The sequence below is a fragment of the Globicephala melas genome, chromosome 1 (genome assembly GCF_963455315.2).
Source record: "Globicephala melas chromosome 1, mGloMel1.2, whole genome shotgun sequence".
Classification (NCBI taxonomy): Eukaryota; Metazoa; Chordata; class Mammalia; order Artiodactyla; family Delphinidae; genus Globicephala; species Globicephala melas.
Genome location: NC_083314.1, coordinates 145,813,405 through 145,833,404, shown reverse-complemented (window position 1 = coordinate 145,833,404; position 20,000 = coordinate 145,813,405). Strand labels below are relative to the sequence as shown.

The following is a 20,000-nucleotide window of genomic DNA, read 5'->3' as shown; positions in this document are numbered from 1 at the left end:
TTTAGGAACGATCAGTCCCTCCCTTCCTCCCTTCCTCCCTTCCTCCTTCCCACCTTCCCTCCCTCCTTCCCTTCCTGCTGGCATGTCTGCTATATGCCAGGCACTGTTAATTTATTTTCTATGTAAGTTTTAACAATTTGGACAAATTTCTAAGTGGTGGGTCTCATTTTCCTCTAAACGTCCTAGCTATTTGACAAATTAAGCTAGAAAATGAACACTCTTATGTACACCTGGATAAAATCTTTGTTTCAAACCAGTTCATGACCGTGGACAAGTCACTTCCTTTTTCAGGGTCTCAACGTCCACGAAAGGAAAAATGAGAAGCTAGAAATAGATGATCTCTGAAGTCCCCTGCAGAGAACAAGTGCATACTTTAAAACTGTCAACAATGGGGCTTCCCTGGTGGCACAGTGGTTCAGAGTCCGCCTGCCGATGCAGGGGACGCGGGTTCGTGCCCCGGTCCGGGAGGATCCCGCGTGCCGCGGAGCAGCTGGGCCTGCACGTCCGGAGCCTGTGCTCCGCAACGGGAGAGGCCACAGCAGTGAGAGGCCCGCGTACCGCAAAAAAAAAAAACTGTCAACAATGAAAATAACAGCTAAAATTTATTAAAACACTTTCTATGTCAGATACCTGTTCTAATCACTTTACATTAACCCTTTTTTCATATGGGAAAACTGAAGCAAAGTGGTGTGAAGTAACTGGTCAAAAATCACAAGATGAGTGAATGGCAGAGCTGTGATTTAAATCTAAGTAATCTGACATCAAAGGCCATGCTCTTAACCACTAACTACTAAACTTTAATCTACATGCCAAAACCTTATTTTCCCAATGACCAACAATCCAGACACAAAACAATATGCTTTGTCCCTCTAAAAATGAAGGGGACAGTGAAGAAAGGAAAGAAAGAATACTAACAAGACTACTTTCTGCCATAGTTCTATCTCCTACCCAAGGTAACATCCCAGGAAATAAAGATGATGTTCCATGAATACTTAGTTTGGTCCCTCATCCACAACATCACCAAGGATACCTATCTGTCTGGATCGATACCATTTCTACTCGCAGTCTGGTATCCTCTTTTGTAGAAAATATCTCTTTGCGTCAAACTAAAAAAGAAAGAAGAGTGATTCACAGCTTCATTTAGAAGGAAAAAATGTAATGTAATGAAAGGGCAGAAATTACCTACAAGTAACTTACCAGTAGTGTCATGGAAGAGTCCATGCTTCAAAGAGGAGTTGATAGGCAAATGAAAACTCACTACATCCCATAGTGATAGTCCAATACATGTAAATGTACAAAGCAATTTAGGCAGCAAAGGTATTACTAGCTGGAAAGACCAGGAGTAGAAAACAAAGCCACAATTGTGTCATCCAGGATATACCACTGAAAGTAACATCAAAATCAGTGCCAAACTAGAGAAGAAATAAAGGTACTCTTAATATGTGACCAATGGAACTAGATTCAGAACGAATACTTTTTTAGAAAGGCAGATAAGTTTTGTTTATGATAAAGTCTGATAGAAAATATTACTACTAGTGAAAGTTATTTTTTCTTCACTTGAGTAGAGCTATGATCTATGTATCTATATTATCAGTAACAAAGAAACATAAATAGAAAAACATGAGACCCACATGTGACACTAATCTAAATGGGTACACCACTCATTTTGTTCCCAAAGGAAAATTATAAGTAAAAAAAAGTATCTTAGAGGAAAAAGAATTTACCATGGCATTAACTGAAAGGTTAAAGGGGTGGGGGAAGGAGAAGACTCATTTTTTTGTTCATCTAGACCCAAAGTAAGAGGTAACTAATTACTGAAATTATTAAATAGCAACCGCAATTTTGTTTGGATAAATGTTTTCACATCTGTAAGCAAATCGAATACAGTCTCAAAAGTTTGTTTGATCAAATGATTTTTGCTCTATACCTCAACCTTAATGAATTATACAATTACAAAAAGAAAAAGATTTGGAACTTGCACCTGAATGCATCTGTTATAAAAAAAACTTTAAGGAAGAAGAAAAAAAAAAACCTCTCTTGATTCATCAGTGTCTGCCTGTTTTTTAAACCCAGGAAATTCCTTTACACCCCCTCCTGGTTCTGGTCAGCCAAAACTGTAGGTGTACTAGTCTAGTCATTCCTTTACCAGTAATATACTATGCTAACACTATTTACATTTATAGCTGATTTCTGTTGGACTATTCCAAGTTCTAAACTCATTTGTTCAGAGTGGAATTTACAAATTAATTAAACACTACACTGTCATTCTCTCCATTCAAACTTTTGGTGGTGCAGCCACTATGTAAAACAGTATGGCGGTTCCTAAAAAAATTAAAAATTGAAATACCATATGATTCAACAATTCTACTTCTGGGTATATACCCCAAAGAATAAAAACAGGGACTTAAAGAGATATTTGTACATCCATGTACAGCATTAATGATTCATGATAGCCAAAACATAGGGAAAAAGTGTCCATTGTCAGATGAACAGATCAACAAAATATGGTAAATACATAAAATGAAATATTATTCAGCCTTAAAAAGGAAGGAAATTCTGACACATGCTACAAAATTGGGGCCATTATTCTAACTGAAATAAGCCAGTCACAAAAGAACACACACTGTATGATTCCACTTATTAGAGGTACCTAGAGCATTCACATTCACAGAGAAAGAATGGTGGTTGCCAGGGGCTGGGGAGAAGGAAGAATGGGAAGTTACTGTTTAATGGGTAGAGAGTTACAGTTTTGCAAGATAAAAAGAGTTCTGAAGATGGCTGGTGGTGATGACTGCACAACAATGTGAATGTACTTAATGTCACTGAACTGGACACGTACTGATAAAAATGGTTAAGATGGCACATTTTATGTTATTGTGTATTTCACCACAATTTAAATTTTTTTCCTACTGGCAGCTGTTCTTACTTGGGGGAAAAAATCTTTTAGAGGACAATTTGGAATATATTTGCTTTGTAATTAGTTCACTCACCTACAAAGTCTCAAATCTATCCCATTAAGTCTGAGCTGAACTCTTCCATCCACTACTTATCTCATTACAAGAAACCAGGCAATTTATTTTTTAAATTATAGCTCAAGACTTGGAATGTAGATGCTTGGATGATACTGGCTTCTTCTATAACTGGGCAAATCAATTTCCCCAGCCAAAAGTGAGCATAGTAAAATTATGTTGTTTACTTCATATGATTGTGAAAATTAATAATAGTTTTGAGAGCTCAGTGCTGCTCTTGTAGAAAGGGACATGATTTTTAAATGTGACTAGATTTTAAACATAAATAAGTTTAAGATTTTGATTATTGCTGGAAAATACAATGTCTAAATATGGGAAAGTTTTTGAGAAGGATTTTGTATTCTCTATTTCCACTCAATAAACAAAGGACTTCTGTTGAAATCAGTGGCGGAGTGGCTAACAATCATATGAGGTAAATAGAACATAATTTTACTATTTTCACTTTTGGGTAGGGAAATTGATTTGACCAGTTATAGAAGAAGCCAGTCTCATCCAAGCATCTACATTCCAAGTCTTGAGCTATAATTTAAAAAATAAATTGCCTGGTTTCTGATAACTGGATAAATGCTAATTTTTTTAAAGTCAATTCTAAAAAACTTTTACATAATATTTTTTAAAAGTAAGAAAAATCCTTTTTTTAAATTTTTATTTCATATTGGAGTATAGTTGAGTTACAATGTTGTGCTAGTTTCAGGTGTACAGCAAAGTGAAGAATAATCCATTTTAAAACCAAGTCCACAAGAATAAACTCATCTGGAATCATCATTTGTAAGAGGAATACAAGGTTCCTAAAAGACACAAAAGGCTAACATGCTTGTGCATAGTTTTCTAAATAACTTTTATTCTACCAGTAATGTTCTCCTGCCTATTTGACAATATGCAATTAACTCTCACCATTTGGAAAACAATTGTTTGCTGCAGATGCCATAAGCTTTTTCCAATTTGTAAACAATTGTTCACAGCATTGCTATTGGTTTGAAGAAAAAAACTTATTAGAATGTTTTCATGCAATCAAAATAAAATCCCAAATGCTTGTCAGAAAATCTTACTTTGCCTCTGAATGCAGGAATCCTAAATTTCCAGACTGGCCGATAAAGCTAAGCATAATAATGGTCACAAATAGGAACTTCCCCAGCAGTCCAGTGGTTAAGACTCCGCGCTTCCACTGCAGGGGGCACGGGTTGGATCCCAGGTCGGGGATCTAAGATCCCATATGACACGCAGCATGGCCAAAAAATAATAATAATAATAATTGTCACAAATAATAAGAGAGCAAACAGCTACAAGTTACTAGAGGAAGTCAAAAGTTTGGTAAATCAAAACAAAGTTACAGTTACCTTAAAGCTTCTAATGAGGTAAACTATACTTTTTGTTGCTTAAAGCCATTCCTACTAGAGCAGAACAATTTTACAAAAGGATAAAATCATTCCTAGACATATAGAGTCCTTTATCACACAACTACATTCCACATTAGATAAAAGACTAACTTGAAGAATGAAAAAAAAGGTGAAAGAATTAGGCAGAAAATCTCAGGCCAATCCTAATCCTACAAAGCACCAAAATCTTGTGGTAAACTTTTATTTTCAGAACTTCTTTCTGTTTGAGTTTGAAAGTTACAGTATAATCAAATGCAGATATATGCATATTCCTAATGTAGCAGATATGACTTGAATAATTAAATGAGCAAACTCTGGAAATGGCCATCAGAATATTTAGTTGTAAAAATAAGTAACTTTAAAAATTAGAGAAAGAAAAAAGCCCAACAAAATATCAGTAAGGAAAAATATTGCCTACTATGCTAGCGTTAGACCATGTGCAATGACGGCAGTGTTAAAGGAGGGAAACGTCTGCCTATACAGAACTATAGCTTCTAAGTTAATGCCAAAATAAATGGTTAAAAATATCTCACTACAATATTTTCTTCCAACATCAAAAGGCAAAAGTGGTGTTTACAGGGTATTAGTTCTAACTCCAACTCTTTCATGAAGCATACAGCTCTACTTTCAAAGGTCCTCCCTAAAATACTTATATGCCAGTGTCACTACAGTTGAGTCAGTAAGAAATAATCTTTGCTCATCCTTAAAATTTCTCCTGGAGAAAGGACACCAACCAAGTAGTTCAAATCTGTAGAGGAAGGGAATCCACAAATATGAATTGGTAATTTATTAAGCTTGTGAACTCACTGCAAAGATACATTGATATATACACTCTATTTGCCTCCTCCTCTTCCTACACCCCAAAGACTCCAATAAGGCATCAGTCTCAAATGTTTATTTCTCCCTCAAAACCAGCACAATGTCCCGCTACCCTCACCATCATTCTTTTTTACTCTCCCCTTAATACACCACACCCACACTCCATACAGCACACCCTCCTCACAAACCCAAAACTCCTCACCTAAAGCACCTCATACTTAAAAGCCCCACACTTATCCTCGAATTCTACACACTACCTATAATACAGGAAACAATACAATCCACGCACAAAACAACCCGACAGAACACCCACTCACTCGACAAATACCATTCAAGCCGTACATAAGCCATTCTACACACCCCCAACATAACATAGTCCCCCACAGTTCACAACACACACACACACACACACACACAGACACACACACACCACACTCACACACACCTCATGTCAGGTACCGTATAAAAACTCAAACCACACAGCACTGCAGTGCTCAAACAAACGCTGGGAAGAGGCCACCCTTTGGGCACCAGGAACCCACGAGGTTGGAGGTGAAAGGGTAACTGGGCCCGATACTTCACCTGAAAATCTGCCAGGATCATCTCTCGGTCCATGTTGGACGCCATGGCGGCTGCCGAGTTCCGCGGCTCCGGGAGCGAAGCGCGCACCCGGGCGGGAGACTGCGCCTCCTGCGGCCGTCTCCGCCGCCGCCGCCGTCGCCGCCGGGCGCCGAGGGGCTGGCGGGCGAGCCGGCGGGCGGGCCGGCGGGCCGGCGGGCGGGGCAGCGCGGGAGGCTAAGCGCTCATGCACTCGGTAACCTTCAGGCGCCTGGGCCGCTTGCCTGCGCCCCGCGGAGCCCGAGCCGCCTCAACAGGGAGGTTGGTAGGGATGTGGGTTCGGTCTTACTGTCGCCGGCCAGGATGAGGGCTGGTTGCGACAGCGCGCAGCCGGCTCCCTTCAACGGCGACAAGACCGGCGGGGGCGGGGAAAGCGAGCGAAAAAGCAGGCGGGCGAACGCCACGGCCGCCTCCGCCTCCTCCGCTTCCTCCCTGGCCGCCGCCTCCGCCCCTGGTTGGCCAGCGCCGAAGCTGTCGCACATTTTGCCTGTCATCGAGGTCGCAAAGCACCGCTTTGCGGCTACCACGTGACTGCCCTCCTGTCAGGCGCTGGGCGCGCGACTCCCGGGCGGAGATCTGCGCGCCGCCGGCGGGGACGCCAACCTGCAACTGCGGCAGCTTGGAGTCCCGCAACAGGTTATTCCGGTTTGAATTAAGCAAAGGCCTCGGGGTACCGCCTCCCCGTGGCTAGGGCGGGGATTAGATTCTGCTCCTTACGTGGTTATATAGTAACACACATACACGTCAAGCCTCACAAACCAACTCAGCACACCGTCACATCCCGTCTAATAAACAACATTTCATAAATGTACATTTTCTCTGTTTCACCAAAATACAACTTCACATAGCCTTTTATGCTCAACTTGTCAAAGCCCACTTGCACACTGTCACACTCGATCCCAAGCCCTGACGCTTGCATCCTCAGACATTCAGTAACAAGGAATGGCAAGCAACCAGATTCCCACGGTAGTCATGGGGCAGACATGGAAGCTGAGAAAGGTGAGAATATCGATCTCGAGAAAAAGATGATCAGGCTTTGAGCCAAGAATAGTCGAAGACTATGTACAGTGAAGTGTGATAGTTTGTCATTCCCGCTGGAGGAAGAGTGACAGTAGAATATGTTCAACTTTGACTTGGGAAAATATCATCTTCTGGACTGAAATAGAGCATGAACTTGTGGTGGAAAGTATGTAAAATCCTGAAAGTGTGAAGTAAGTTTGCTGATTTTGTGCTGTACAGTTAAAACAGAAACTAGTGAAATCACCATATAGAATCTTTGTATTCCCTGAACAAAAAGAGCACAATGGTGTTCTAAAGATCTAGGTTTATTCTGCTTTTTTTTCTCTAGACGAAAATATTCTGGCCTACAACTCTCATGTAATAGTCTGTATTTAGACCAGAATGAGGTAGATAAGGAACAGAACCATACATAGTCACATGAATTGAAGGGTTTCTTGGTTAATTGCCACCCCCAAGGAAGTAATTCCAAAATATAGCACGAATATGAATTAAGAGGTAAAACAGAGTACCAGCAATTTAAGTGTGGCAATTCACTTGCCCCATTCATATATGTCATTCTCAGCACAAGGCAGGTGAATGATTGTCTCTAGTTACATGGCCAGGATTAATGCAGCCCTGCAAAGTTGAGATTTTTCTCTGTGATGACATGTGTGTATATCTCGGAGCCCATTCAAATCCAGTACTGCTCCCCTTCTCCCTCCCTCCTCTCCATCTGGAAATTAAAAGAATATGGTAATACAGAAAGAGGGGGAGAATACACTAGACATTCAGGCATATGGTTTCTAGTACTGCTTTCCCAACTAATTAGCTGGGGGAACTTGGATGGGTCACTTAGACTCTTGACTTCAGCTTCTGACATGACTATTTCAGGTGATGAGAAAACAATTATGAAAATGCATGGAAGCATAAAATATTTTTACAAAACAAGCATAGATTTCATAGTCAGCATTACTAGGCTTGAGTTCTAGTTCTGCCACTTGACAAAAACAGACAAGAAACTTCTCTGACTCTAGATTTCTTTACTTCTAAAATGGGGCTTATAAAACTTATTTCACAGAGTGATTGTGATTATTGAGTGATACAATGCTTGTGAAAACTTTTCAAAACCTTAAACCATATTAGTTGCTATTACTTTGTATACCAGTTCCTAAATGCTTTTCTCAGGATCACCTCTTTCATAATATTTAAGCCAACAAGGATTCTTCTCCTTTCTAATCACTGCTGTACTATCTTTACAACACAGTTTAATACTCTGATAAATTCTGCAATTTTTTTCTCTAATTGTTTCATCTCTGCATGTTTTAATCTCTCCTCAAAGGTTGTAAGTTCTTTGAGATTATCAGCCATTTCATTTTATGTGTTTTTATATTCACAATAGTTCATAAATAGCAAACTCTTGGGTACATAACAACCAATGCCTTTGAATTTATTTTTATTGGATGTCTAGTAGGTACAGGTACTTCACACACCTTATCTCATTTAATTTTTACAACAACCATTTTACAGAATAAAAAACTGCTCTGATAGGCTAAGAATTTGCCCAAAGTCATGCTATACAGGGACAGACCTAGTATTCAAGGCTAGGTCAAAACTAGTGCTCTGTCCACTTACCCTGTTGCCTCCCTGCATTTTACCCTCCATAGTGTATAATTCCTGAAGAGACTGATTCTTCCCTATGATGTAACTATTCATGGTTGGATACCCAGAATCCAGAGTAACTTTCCACTACAGAGAAAGGAATGAAAGAAAAATAAATACTGAATTAAGAGAAAATTCGGGACTTCCCTGGCTGTCCAGTGATTAAGAATCTGCCTTCCAATGCAGGGGACGCAGGTTTGATCCCTGGTTGGGGAGCTAAGATCCCACATGCCTTGTGGCCAAAACACCAAAACATAAAACAGAAGCAGTATTTTAAGAAATTCAATAACGACTTTAAAAGTGGTCCACATCAAAAACATCTTTTAAAAAAAAGAGAAAATTCATTTCCCCAGAATTCCTTCCTTAAAGGAAACAATTTCATTCCAGTGTCAAAAACTGAGAGAATAAAAATATAGAGATTCTCTGTCCATAAGCATGAGCAAAGAAAAATAATTTTAATCTATCCATTCTCATAGTTGTTTTACTGCATTAACTCATGGAGCTCAGTCTAATTCAAATATAGATCTTTTTCTAGAATCTCCATGTTCTTTGATCTTACCATTCTTCTTTTAAAAGGAATTTTATTTCATATTTTTTCAAATATATATAATAAAGTTTACTTTTAGTTATTTTGCTAAATTTTTGTTTGAAATAATTTTAGATTTATATAATAGTTGCAAACATAGTACAGAATGCTCCTATTTACCTTTTTCCAGCTTCCTCTGTTACCATCTTGCATGACCATGGTACTGATATCAAAACTAAGAAATTAACACTGGCATTAATACTATTAATTATGTTCTAGAGACTATTTGGATTTTTATATTAATGTACTTTTTCTGTTCCAGGGTCCAAAGCAGCATACCACATTACATTTAGTGGTCATGTTTCCTTAGCCTCTTCCAATCTGTTACCATTGCTCGGTCTTGACTTTTGAAGACTAATGGTCAGGAACTTTATAGAATGTCTCTCAGTTTGGGTTTGTCTAATGTTTTCTCAGAATTATGCTGAGTTTATGGATTCAGGGGAAGGATCCCACAAAGGTGATGTGTCCTCATCACATCATATCAGGGACACATGATATCAACATGACTCATTATTGGGGGTGTTAACCTTGATCCCTTAAGTTAATCAAGCTTTTTAACAATGCTACTCAATTACAATCTAATTCCTGAGAAGATTAATGCTACTACAGTTAGATCCACACTTAAGTAACCCAAAATATATTTCATATAATGATTTAATGTTTGTTAGGACACTAGTGCCTGATCCTGGACTCTTTTTTTTTTTTTTAGCTTATGGTTACAATTTATTACAGGAAAAGGGGAAAGGATACAGGCCAAAACCAGCCAATGGAAGAAGCACATAGGGAAAAGTCTGGGAGAGTTCCAAACCCAAAGCTTCCAGTGAACTGGACTCTTATGTAATGGAAAAGGCCTAACACCTGGGGATGGATTCTGAGTTCAAATTCCTATATCCACTACTTATTGGCCTTAGTCACATTCTCTATAAGCCTCAATTCCTTCACCTGAAAAATGGGGATAGTTATCATATTTACGTCCCAGAGTTGTAAAGATTAAATAATGTGTGCATGATGTTATAACCAGGAAAAACTATATAAGTATTAATTGTTGCTATTATGTTTAAACTTTTGAGTTGCTTACTGGGCATTTTTTTTCTTACTTTACAAAAAGACTTTTCATAAGTGGTGTGAGAACCCATATGAAAAAGCCTGCTGAATTTCAGAAATAAAATGCCAAAGCCACAATAATGAAATGATAAAAAGGCCCCTTGAGGGTACCAGTCTGTTTTCTACCTCTCTTGGATCTATAAATATAACAAAAGGAAGACTTTGGGACTATGTAAAGAAATTGTAAATACCATATACACATATCCGTAAGTTAATCATTCTGAAACTATGCATACTTAAGTCAATGAGGGAAAAAGCACAAAATAATTTGACTGTAGTATTTCTATAAAGCCTTTAAAATGAGTATAAACTGCTGAAAAAATTTCCATGACTGTTAGTATTTTATATCCAACTAAAAGGCTCTATTTCAGTGTTTGAGAGAGATATCATTACTGTGTTAAAAGACAAACTACTACTTTCAAAATAACAGATGCTTAACTGTCAATCTTTTTTGTACACCATGTTAGAATGTAAGCTTATTGAGGGCAAAGATACTCACCTTTGACTTCAGTGAACTAGCCCTCAATATGAGATTTTCATTGCAGGTCTTTTGTAGTGCTTACTTACGCTTTCTGCACTAAGATTGTAATCTCTTTGCAGTCAGTTCTGGGTTATACAATAAGCAAACGAAGTATATGCTTCAGGACACCAGCTAAGCCAGAGTAAAAAACAAACAAACTTTCTTAAAGAATTTAATATTTCAGCAAAAGCATTGAAGTAGTCAACATGGGAAAAATCAGAACTTTGTTGGACTCCTTTACACTTATTTTTTGGTTTTGTATTATTTTTATTTACATATGAGGTGAGTTGCTGGGACATCAAAATCTTTTCAATGCTTAAGAGCTCCAAAACTATTAATCCAGCTCTGTATGCATCTTAAATTACCATAAGTTTTATTTATCGTTATTCAGCAAAAAGAATTTTATTTCATGAAAATGATAACACATGTATACCTATACTTTACATGAGTACAATATTCTTCCTTATTACAATGTCTTCTCTTAGCAAGAAACCATAATAAATGCTAGAAAGCAACTCTCATAAGTTGGACTAATGCCAGTTCTCTCTTAACAGCCAACAGTGCTACTATATCATCACACCCTCCAGCTGTACTGAAAGATTACATACTAATTTCCCAGAATAATCAAAAGTAAATTATATTATTTATGGTATTTACTGGTATATATGGAATCCTAAATGTTCTATTTGAAATGTCTAAATATATGTAAGAAACGAGAGGAGTTAATTTCTTCTGTTGTAGTTCATGTTTGATTCACATTTCAAGTTTAGTTACCTAAGAAAAGAGCTCTGGTTATTTTCCTCTCAACAATTCAGTTAAAGGAAACACTGCAGGATTCTTTGCAGTTTCAACTCTCTCTCTACCTACCAGGCAATCTGATGCTAGATGATTATCCCAATGTTGTTGGTGTGTTTCGTTGCTAATACTCCCAGTGTACTTCAAGGAGCTGGGTATAGATGTTGCTTGAGGACATGCTTGCTAGAAGTCGGTAATAATTAGACCACCTGTCCTTTTTTGCTTGGTTTCATTTTGACCACTGGGTGCATCCTGCAACCGTGTTGGATATTTTTAAGTGCAAAAAATATAGAAAACAGTAATTAATTAATCTTACATAGCTAAAAGAGGAAGCTAAAAGTACAGAGAACTGGTGTCTCAGATGATTGAAATAAACGATTAGGAAGATACTATTCCTTTACATTTAGACACCCCCTCCCCCCCAAAACAAGTCCCATCTAAGTAGTCAGAGAGAACTTTGACAAGAAAGAAATGGCCTTGTTAGAAAATCCTTCCCAAGACTTTTTTTTTTTTTTGCTTTAAAGTTAATTGCTTTTCTCCCTTTCCCCAAAGAAATGGAATATTTCAGTTTCAAGTCCCTGTAACATTAAGGCTTCAGAGTCCGTCGTGATTTCTTACCTATACCATGCCTTTAGTTTTCGTAAAAATCAGTCTATAAAAGACTTTTGCTTTTCCTGAGCACTGGTTTTGCTGTCAGTCAGGTCTCTCCCTCCACCCCCGCGGCCACCTCTGCCCACCGCGGCCCTGGGCGTTGAGCTAGCAGGTGCGAGGCCGAAGCTCTGCACTGAGAAAAGGAGGCCGAGTTTACACAGCGCGCGCCCCAGAGGAAGAGGCGGCAGCCGTAGGCCTGGCCGCCCGAACTTCGAGAGCCTAGCGGGGGAGCGCGGAGGCGGGCCGGGCTGCCCGGCCAGGGCCGGGGAAAGACTCGCTTCGCGCCAGCCTCCTCTCCGCCTTCCAGCAGTCTGCGCCGCCGAGCCTCCAAGGCCCTGCGGCTCTCCGCAGCCTTAATTAACAATCCTCTTTCCTCCACCTCCGCCCCCGCCGGCCTCGGGGCAGCCCGGGGTTTCACATCGCAGACTCCATTCCGCCCGCCAGCCGGAGGGGGCCGAACCCGGCTCCGCGGGTCCGAAAAAGCCGCTCCGGCTGGGGCCTGGCCGCTGGGCTGGCGGGTGGGAGCCAGCGCAGGAGACTGAGGGAGGAAAGCGGAGAGCGAGGAGGCGGGAGAAAGGGCGCGGGGCGGGGGGCGGGGCGAGCCCGGCAGAGTGCTTGAGCGCCACCAGGGCGGAGGGCGGGGCGTGGGCGGTGCCCAACCTTCCCGCTCCCGCGGCGCTGCAACTCACCCGAGCCTCCTTAAAACTCTGCCGTTAAAATGGGGGCGGGTTTTTCAACTCAAAAAGCGCTCAATTTTTTTCTTTTCAAAAAAAGCTGATGAGGTCGGAAAAAAGGGAGAAGAAACCGGCACCGTCTCTGCAGCGGCAACAGAAGCAGCAATTGTTTGAGCGAAAAAAGAAGCGAGGGAGGGAGGGAAGGAAAAGACCAGAAAGGGGCACGACGCACAAGTGTCTGTAGGGGTGAAGGGAGCAGGGACCGGCGATTTGGGGGGGACCAGCTACAAAAGAAACTGTCACTGGGAGCGCTGCGGCTCGGGAGGAAGCGGTGCTACCCAGCTCGGCTCCAGGGCACAGCTGACTGGCGGCCGCTGCCCTATCGGCTGCACAGGCTGGGGGCACAGGCCAGGGGACCGCGAGAGGTTGGCGAAGTGGCACCCGGCGCCGAAGCCGCTGGGCTCTCGCCAAGAGCGGCGGGACTGGCTGCGCCCTGGAATTGTGGCGACTCCCGATACTCAGAGCTTGGCCTGTGACTTCCCAGGACCCTCCCGATCTCCGGAGGCCCTCAGAAAACCGGGAAAGGAAGGAAAAGAGGCGGCGGCAGCTCAATGAGCTTCTACATTAGGAAGTCTGAACTGGCTCGGTCGTAGGCGGGAAGTTACCGGTGGGCTGCCCTGTGCAGCCGCGATGCTGCAGCGCGCTGCTTCAGCAGCCCGGGCCCCATAGACACTTCCCGCATCGCTCTCCCCCTTCCTCACGCTGCTGGGAGTCCCAGGACCCGGTGGGGCCGGCATGACCGGCTTGCCGGGGGCCCGCCGCGCGCCCGGCAGTCTCCGGAGACGCGCGCCGAGCCTGGCTCCCACGGCCTCTGAGGCTCGGTGGGGCTGCGGTAGCCCGGCTGGCGGGCTCCGGAGCCCTCCCGCGCGGCGTTAGCCCGCAGCTCGGCCTGAACGCGAATTAAGGCTCCTCCGGAGAATCCAAGGCCACCGAGGAGTCGTTACGACCTGTAACTTGAGGGCCACGGAACTGCTACTCTCATTTGCTTTTGGCGATCATCTTTAACCCCCGGAGCACCTCAGCATCCAGCCACCGCGGCGCTCTCCCTGCCGCGGAGGACTCAGGACTACCCCTTCGGCGAGACGGATGGAGACCGAGCCCCTTCGAGGACCTGCCCCTGCGGTACTGGCTCGCGCGGCTCAAGTCACCACCGTGAACAAGGGTGGGTTGATGCCTTTTCTTCCCCCCCAAATGTCTCTTTTTTCGCGGTATTTTCTGCCCTGATCTAGTGCCTTAAATCTCCGCACACATTCCTCACGGAGATCTGTAGTGTAGGTACGTGCCAGCTCTGCCTATATTTTACGTCCAGAGTAATTTACCAGAAATATATGTGTGCCTGTATATCTCTCAGTTTAATCACCAGAATTCTTCATAGGGGTTAAGCTAAAAAGCGAGGAGCGGAGCCCCTCTCCAATGGCTCAGTTTTGCTGAATAATCACGTGTGAATCGAGGGGCGGGCTTTTGGCAGGCAGATCTTACTAGTATTTACTACCAAGCTCTACTCCAGATTAACCATCCCAGTCCTTCTGTCAGTCTCCGATGCCATCATGCAGCCTGGTTAGGAGCGAAGGAAAAGGGAAAAAGAAAAACAACTAATTCATCTTTTCCCGATCGTCAGGACCCTAAAGAATGGCCGAGCCTTGGGGGAACGAGTTGGCGTCCGCAGCTGCCAGGGGGGACCTAGAGCAACTTACTAGTTTGTTGCAAAATAATGTAAACGTCAATGCACAAAATGGATTTGGAAGGACTGCGCTGCAGGTTGGTATCCAGAGAGGTGGGGAAAACAGGTCAACAATGTTGCCTACGTGACCCGGGTTTCTAGAATAATAGCTTTTAAGCTTTCAGGGGTACAAAATTTAACTGTTTTAAAAACTAGTTGGTTGCCATATTTTATATCTTTAAGTGGATCCAACTCCCCAAAATGACGTACTTTGAACAAACTCGTCAAATCCAATAACATCCTCGATATCAAGTGGGTTCCAGGTTTGGTATTAATTTTTGGAATGTTTTTGTGACGGTGGAGATTCTGTAGCAGTCGTAGCAGCGCTGAGTTTTTTGGGTTTTCTTTTTTTTAGACAGCTCTGTAAACACGTTATTATGATTATTATTTGAAGTAAATACACTGCTATTAGTGGTTTCCGTACTTTGCTCCAATAATTGACTTTAACGTTAATTTTCTTGACTACTGGCAAGGGTGTTTTTTCTTCAAATGCTTCAGGTTTTGACCAACGACCTTTCCTCGTTTGGAATGGGTGGCCTGGGCACGGGCACAGGATGTACATTTCACAGTTAATGTAATACCATCCACCCATTCAGGATCGAGGAGGAATAAAAAGTTGAATTTTCTAATCAGAGCTCAGTTTATAGTGTTTTTGTCTCTGCGGTCATACCCTGGTATGTTCTAATTTTTAGTAATTAGATTTACAAGCAACAAATGAAACACGTCCAGCTGCAAAGTATTGTACCTGATACTTTTTTTTCCTCCTCTGGACGTTATCATGTAACTTAGTTGAAAGGCTCAGAAACAGAAAAATGGCAAAGTAGTCTCAAACAGTTGCTTTATCTGAGTTCTGATGATATTCTTATAAGCTATGCGTATTCGAAATGCAACACTTAAAGCTGTTTTTGAAAATCCACTGGGGAGAGGGTTTTTAGAGTGCTTTGTTTTAATTGCAAGAATTAGAAATTTAAGTGGCAGGAGATGTACTATTGACAGATGAAGTCCATACAGCCTGTATATTTTAAATCAGAATACACTGACCTTGCAAAAATTTCAGTATTAAGGAAGCTTATAGATACTAAATTATCTTGTTATTTCAGGTAGATTAAGTGGGGAAAGGATTTTTTTTCTTTTTCCACCTAGTAGTTTTTAACAGGTTTTGTGATGATAGCAATGCCACAAATTTAATATATTGAAAAGTTTCCTATTGAACATTCAAAATGTTATATAAATATCACAAAGAATGAGCCACTTAACCCTGTAAGAATAGGATCTTGCAGGACTTTTGACGAGCAGGAAGACTGGGAGATTAATACCGCAAAAAAAAAAGTTTTGACAAACATTTTTAAAACAACTCTGCAGTCTCGTTTATATTAAACATACTTATCAAGATATTAACACCCATTTATTGTGGCTTAGTCCTAGTACATATAATGAAACACACACAAACAGGAGTCTCAAGGCTTATTTTCAGTATGTATAATCCTGACTCTGAAGTTGTGTCATAACTCAAGAAAGAACTTTCTTTCAAAACAATTTCCAGCATTACTATTATTTTTGGTGAAATATGGCAAATTTTCTCCTACAATTATGTTTATTAACCCAGTTACAAAAGATTTTTCCCCCTTCCTAGTGTAAGCCTCTCAATCAGGATGATATCAAAGGCCTTAATCGTACATTTGCTTTACAAAGATCCAAGGTGTCTGTCTCTTATTTTTCCCAGTTCAGGTCCTTAGATGTGACTAAATATTTAGAGGCAGTTGTGGTAAAAATTAGATTGTGTTAATTTTTCATAACCAAAAAGTATTTCATTGAAGTTCTTGAAAAATAAATTATGTATCATTTTTAACCACTGCCTCAAAGGAAGGGCTAAAAGTCAACAAGGTTTTATCAACAGGGAAGCTTAACATCTTGGCCATCTATAGAGTTTGCATTTATAAAATATTATTCATTCTAAATATATTTCATCATGCTACTTAATTTGTGATTTTTTAAAACAAACATTCTAAAGAGATAGATCAGCTTTGTATGTATTTTACAGTGTATATTTAATTTCACAAACATTTGAGTGCCTACTGTGTAATGTATTATAAATTTAGGTTATTATGAATATACCTAAATATAAATTAAAACAATTAAAATGCTGAAATATTCTTGCATGTTAATGAGACTATATTTTTCACGGTTAAATTATATGTATTGTACAACTGATTGCTGCTCCACAAAATATTTTATAACTATGAGAGCCTACTAGTGATTTCTTATTAGCGTGAAATATATTTAAACACCAGTAGATAAGTCTTTGTCATGTGAATTATTTGTATGTTGATAGCAAATTTTAATAGCAAATTCTGGCTTTTAAAATACTGGCAGTTTACAAATAGCTATTCCTAAATGCCTGATAATAACTGCGAAAGGAAATAAGATGGATCACCAGTTGATTAATAAATGGGCTGAAACCACAAGACAAAGCTGTCTGTGTCCCAAAATACACATTTAATATCTTATTTTCTCTTCTTTTGCTCACTTGAAAATTAGGAGACTAGTTAGAATTTTAGGAAACAGTAAGTAATATAGTAGGATGACTGTTTCATTCTTTTCAAGAACAGTTTCCATACAGTCATTTCCTATCTAATACAAGACATATCATGAACTTAGTTTTAGATAAATACATTGACAATGTAGAACACTGTTGCTTTTTTTTCACTTTAATAATCAGTAACATTTTTAAATTTCAAGTGAAGGATTCTAAGCACTAAACACACCTAATATCCCATATGAAATAATTGCAAAGAAAAAAAACTATTTAAAAAATACTTGGAAACTTGGGGCTGTATCTATTTGGAGAGAACTTGTGAAAATTAATAATTTAAGAAAATACCAAGTTTGGATTTTTAGGAGATCATTTTCACACTTATAAAATCAGACTAGATGGAGTCTGATGTGTGGAAACACTTCTTTGAGGATTTAAAGAAACTCACTCTCCTTATTTCTTTTCAGCTGTTTAGAAAATAAAATTTACCCACATTTTATTTTACAGAATTAACACCCCAGGCACATCTTATGAGAATGAACAAGCAAACAGAAGGAGACTTACTTAAATCTCAAGTTCCACTTCTTTTATTTTAATAAATTCATGAAATTACACAACTCTTTATGGGAGATAGAGAACCAAGTTGTCAGTGAATTTTATATAAGTCGGACTCATTCTATTTTATTAATCAATTTATCCTACTTTTGGGCCCGTTTAAGATATTCCATCATAGAAGCTCAATTTTTAGAAGTTTTCTTCTACTTTTACCTAATAGTACTCATTTCCTGCAACTGAGTCCTTCAAACCCGATCATACGGGTCTTCCCCAAGCACTCCTTCATCAAAAATAGTTACATACATAAAAAGAGATGGGTATTTTAAAATATTCTTGTAGTAGGAGCACTTGAAGGATTCTACCGTTTTTTCTTCTTTTCTAGGTTATGAAACTTGGAAATCCCGAGATTGCCAGGAGACTACTACTTAGAGGTGCTAATCCCGATTTGAAAGACCGAACTGGTTTCGCTGTCATTCACGATGCAGCCAGAGCAGGTTTCCTGGACACTTTACAGACTTTGCTGGAGTTTCAAGCTGATGTTAACATCGAGGATAATGAAGGGAACCTGCCCTTGCACTTGGCTGCCAAAGAAGGCCACCTCCCCGTGGTGGAGTTCCTTGTGAAGCACACGGCCTGCAAAGTGGGGCATCGGAACCATCAGGGGGACACCGCCTGCGACTTGGCCAGGCTCTACCGGAGAAACGAGGTCGTTAGCCTGATGGAGGGAAACCGGGCGGAGGGAGCTGCGAATCTGCAATGAATGTGGGGAGGGCTCTCCCACACTGCCTTCTATTTTGTCAGTTAATTGATTGGCTGTCCTATTTTAATATCATTTGTTAAAATTCAGTTTTGTCATATTTTAAGCAGCTAGTTAAATCTTCTGAAACTGCTAAGTGGAAATCTTACTACAGGTTTATGAATATATTTAAGCAACATCTTTTTCACCTGCAAAACCCTGAGTTCTAACATGTAATTGCAAATAGCTTTGGCTTTCATCTGAATATTTTATCTTTCCCTGACTTTTCTCCTTGCTTCTCCCTTTGCCAGTCTCAATACCCGACTTGAAGACTTTGTTTTAAAAATGGTTTGTCCTGATGCTTCTTTTGCCTGATTAAAACACTTTTTCAAAACAGGACAGTGTTTTCTGTGGTTTCCACTCCTCTTATAATCCCCACATAATTTGCCTCTTGCTAAGGAGAACTACACTAAAAGATCATGGTGTTTTAAGTCTTGACGTTAGAAAAAGTAGACTAATTGAAAAACTAGACATATTCTATTGATGATTCAGTTATTCTTTTCTTTCTCTCCTCATGCTTCCCCTCAAAGATTTTACTTGGTGCCTAGTATGTCTGCTTTAAAACAGAATAAGGACAACATGTTTGGGAAATAAACCTGAAATTATTTCAGTGTGAATTTATCCTTATATATTCGATCTTCCCTTTCTCTCAAAGTTAAATAGTTGAAAAACAGGTTTCAGAAGTAGCGATCTGAAAGCAAATATATGTTAGCTCTAAAAGGCACTTTAAAAAGAAAATGCCATCTAAAAGTGCTTCCCATTAGTTGATTTTTTAAAAATCACAAAATGAAACAATTGGTTAAATAATACGTTTCCCAAAGTTATACCATAAGTATGCTAAGTGTAACACTGACTTTTTCTCCCTGAAATATCAGAAGTGTAAAATTACAAAATGTTTAAATATTAAAATATGCTGCAAATACCAATATTTAGGGGATAAAAAGCTTAGCAAGGACATACACATATTACATATAAGGGTCATAACTTATTTAGGGGCTACAGGATAATAAATATAGAAACTTTTACAATAAATAAATAGGCCACTCCTACATATAGCACTTGATTCCCACGAAGCTTTTTGGTAAAGGCATATAAAATCTTAAGAATATGTTTAGCTAAAAATAAAAAAAAATTGAATAAAATGGAAATATCAAATTTCCAAGAGAATTTTCCAGCATCTACTACTTACTCTGTTATTTTAAAGATTTCACCAAAGGATTTCAATGCAGTTTCCATTTATTAATTTATAAATACTTTATTCATCATCTCCCACAAGAACAAAGATGTTTTATGTAAAAGTTCCCTCCTTCTGCTTTATAAGCTCCCTGCCCTCACTCCAAAAAGAACAAAATACCTCAAGGTTTATTGAAGGACATGGTTGTGATGCCTGCCCTAACAAGGATTGGAAGGTGGCAGGCAAGTGGTTTTCAATAATTTATTTTCCATGATAGTATAAAAGAATATAGAAGAAAAAAATCCGAGGAAAAAAATCCTTTTCATTTGGCA

General features: G+C 39.9%; 2 protein-coding genes across 5 annotated transcripts in view; one reads left to right on the top strand and one right to left on the bottom strand.

The window, feature by feature from the left end:
* FAF1 (Fas associated factor 1) overlaps nt 1–12,619 on the bottom strand; it is a 499,298-nt gene extending 486,679 nt beyond the window's left edge. The window contains exons 1-3 of one of the 4 annotated variants that reach the window (XM_060305721.2): nt 12,124–12,619; nt 11,578–11,757; nt 10,690–10,842 (exon numbers count right to left, since the gene is read on the bottom strand). Coding sequence is in view for 3 of the 4 variants with exons in the window: in XM_060305705.2 (XP_060161688.1) it covers nt 5,807–5,851 (45 nt within the window). In the remaining variant the exon portion in view is untranslated. Of the gene's footprint in view, nt 1–5,806; nt 6,301–10,689; nt 10,843–11,577; nt 11,758–12,123 lie in introns of those variants that run through there. The other 3 variants (XM_060305705.2, XM_060305724.2, XM_060305713.2) reach the window with 3 other exon arrangements.
* Nucleotides 12,620–12,840: 221 nt separating this feature from the next.
* Nucleotides 12,841–18,841, top strand: CDKN2C (cyclin dependent kinase inhibitor 2C). The gene is made up of 3 exons (XM_030870086.3): nt 12,841–14,052; nt 14,509–14,648; nt 18,081–18,841. Exons 2-3 carry the CDS (start codon nt 14,520–14,522, stop codon nt 18,456–18,458), a joined length of 507 nt encoding a protein of 168 aa, XP_030725946.1. The 5' UTR covers nt 12,841–14,052; nt 14,509–14,519; the 3' UTR covers nt 18,459–18,841.
* Nucleotides 18,842–20,000: the final 1,159 nt, after the last annotated feature.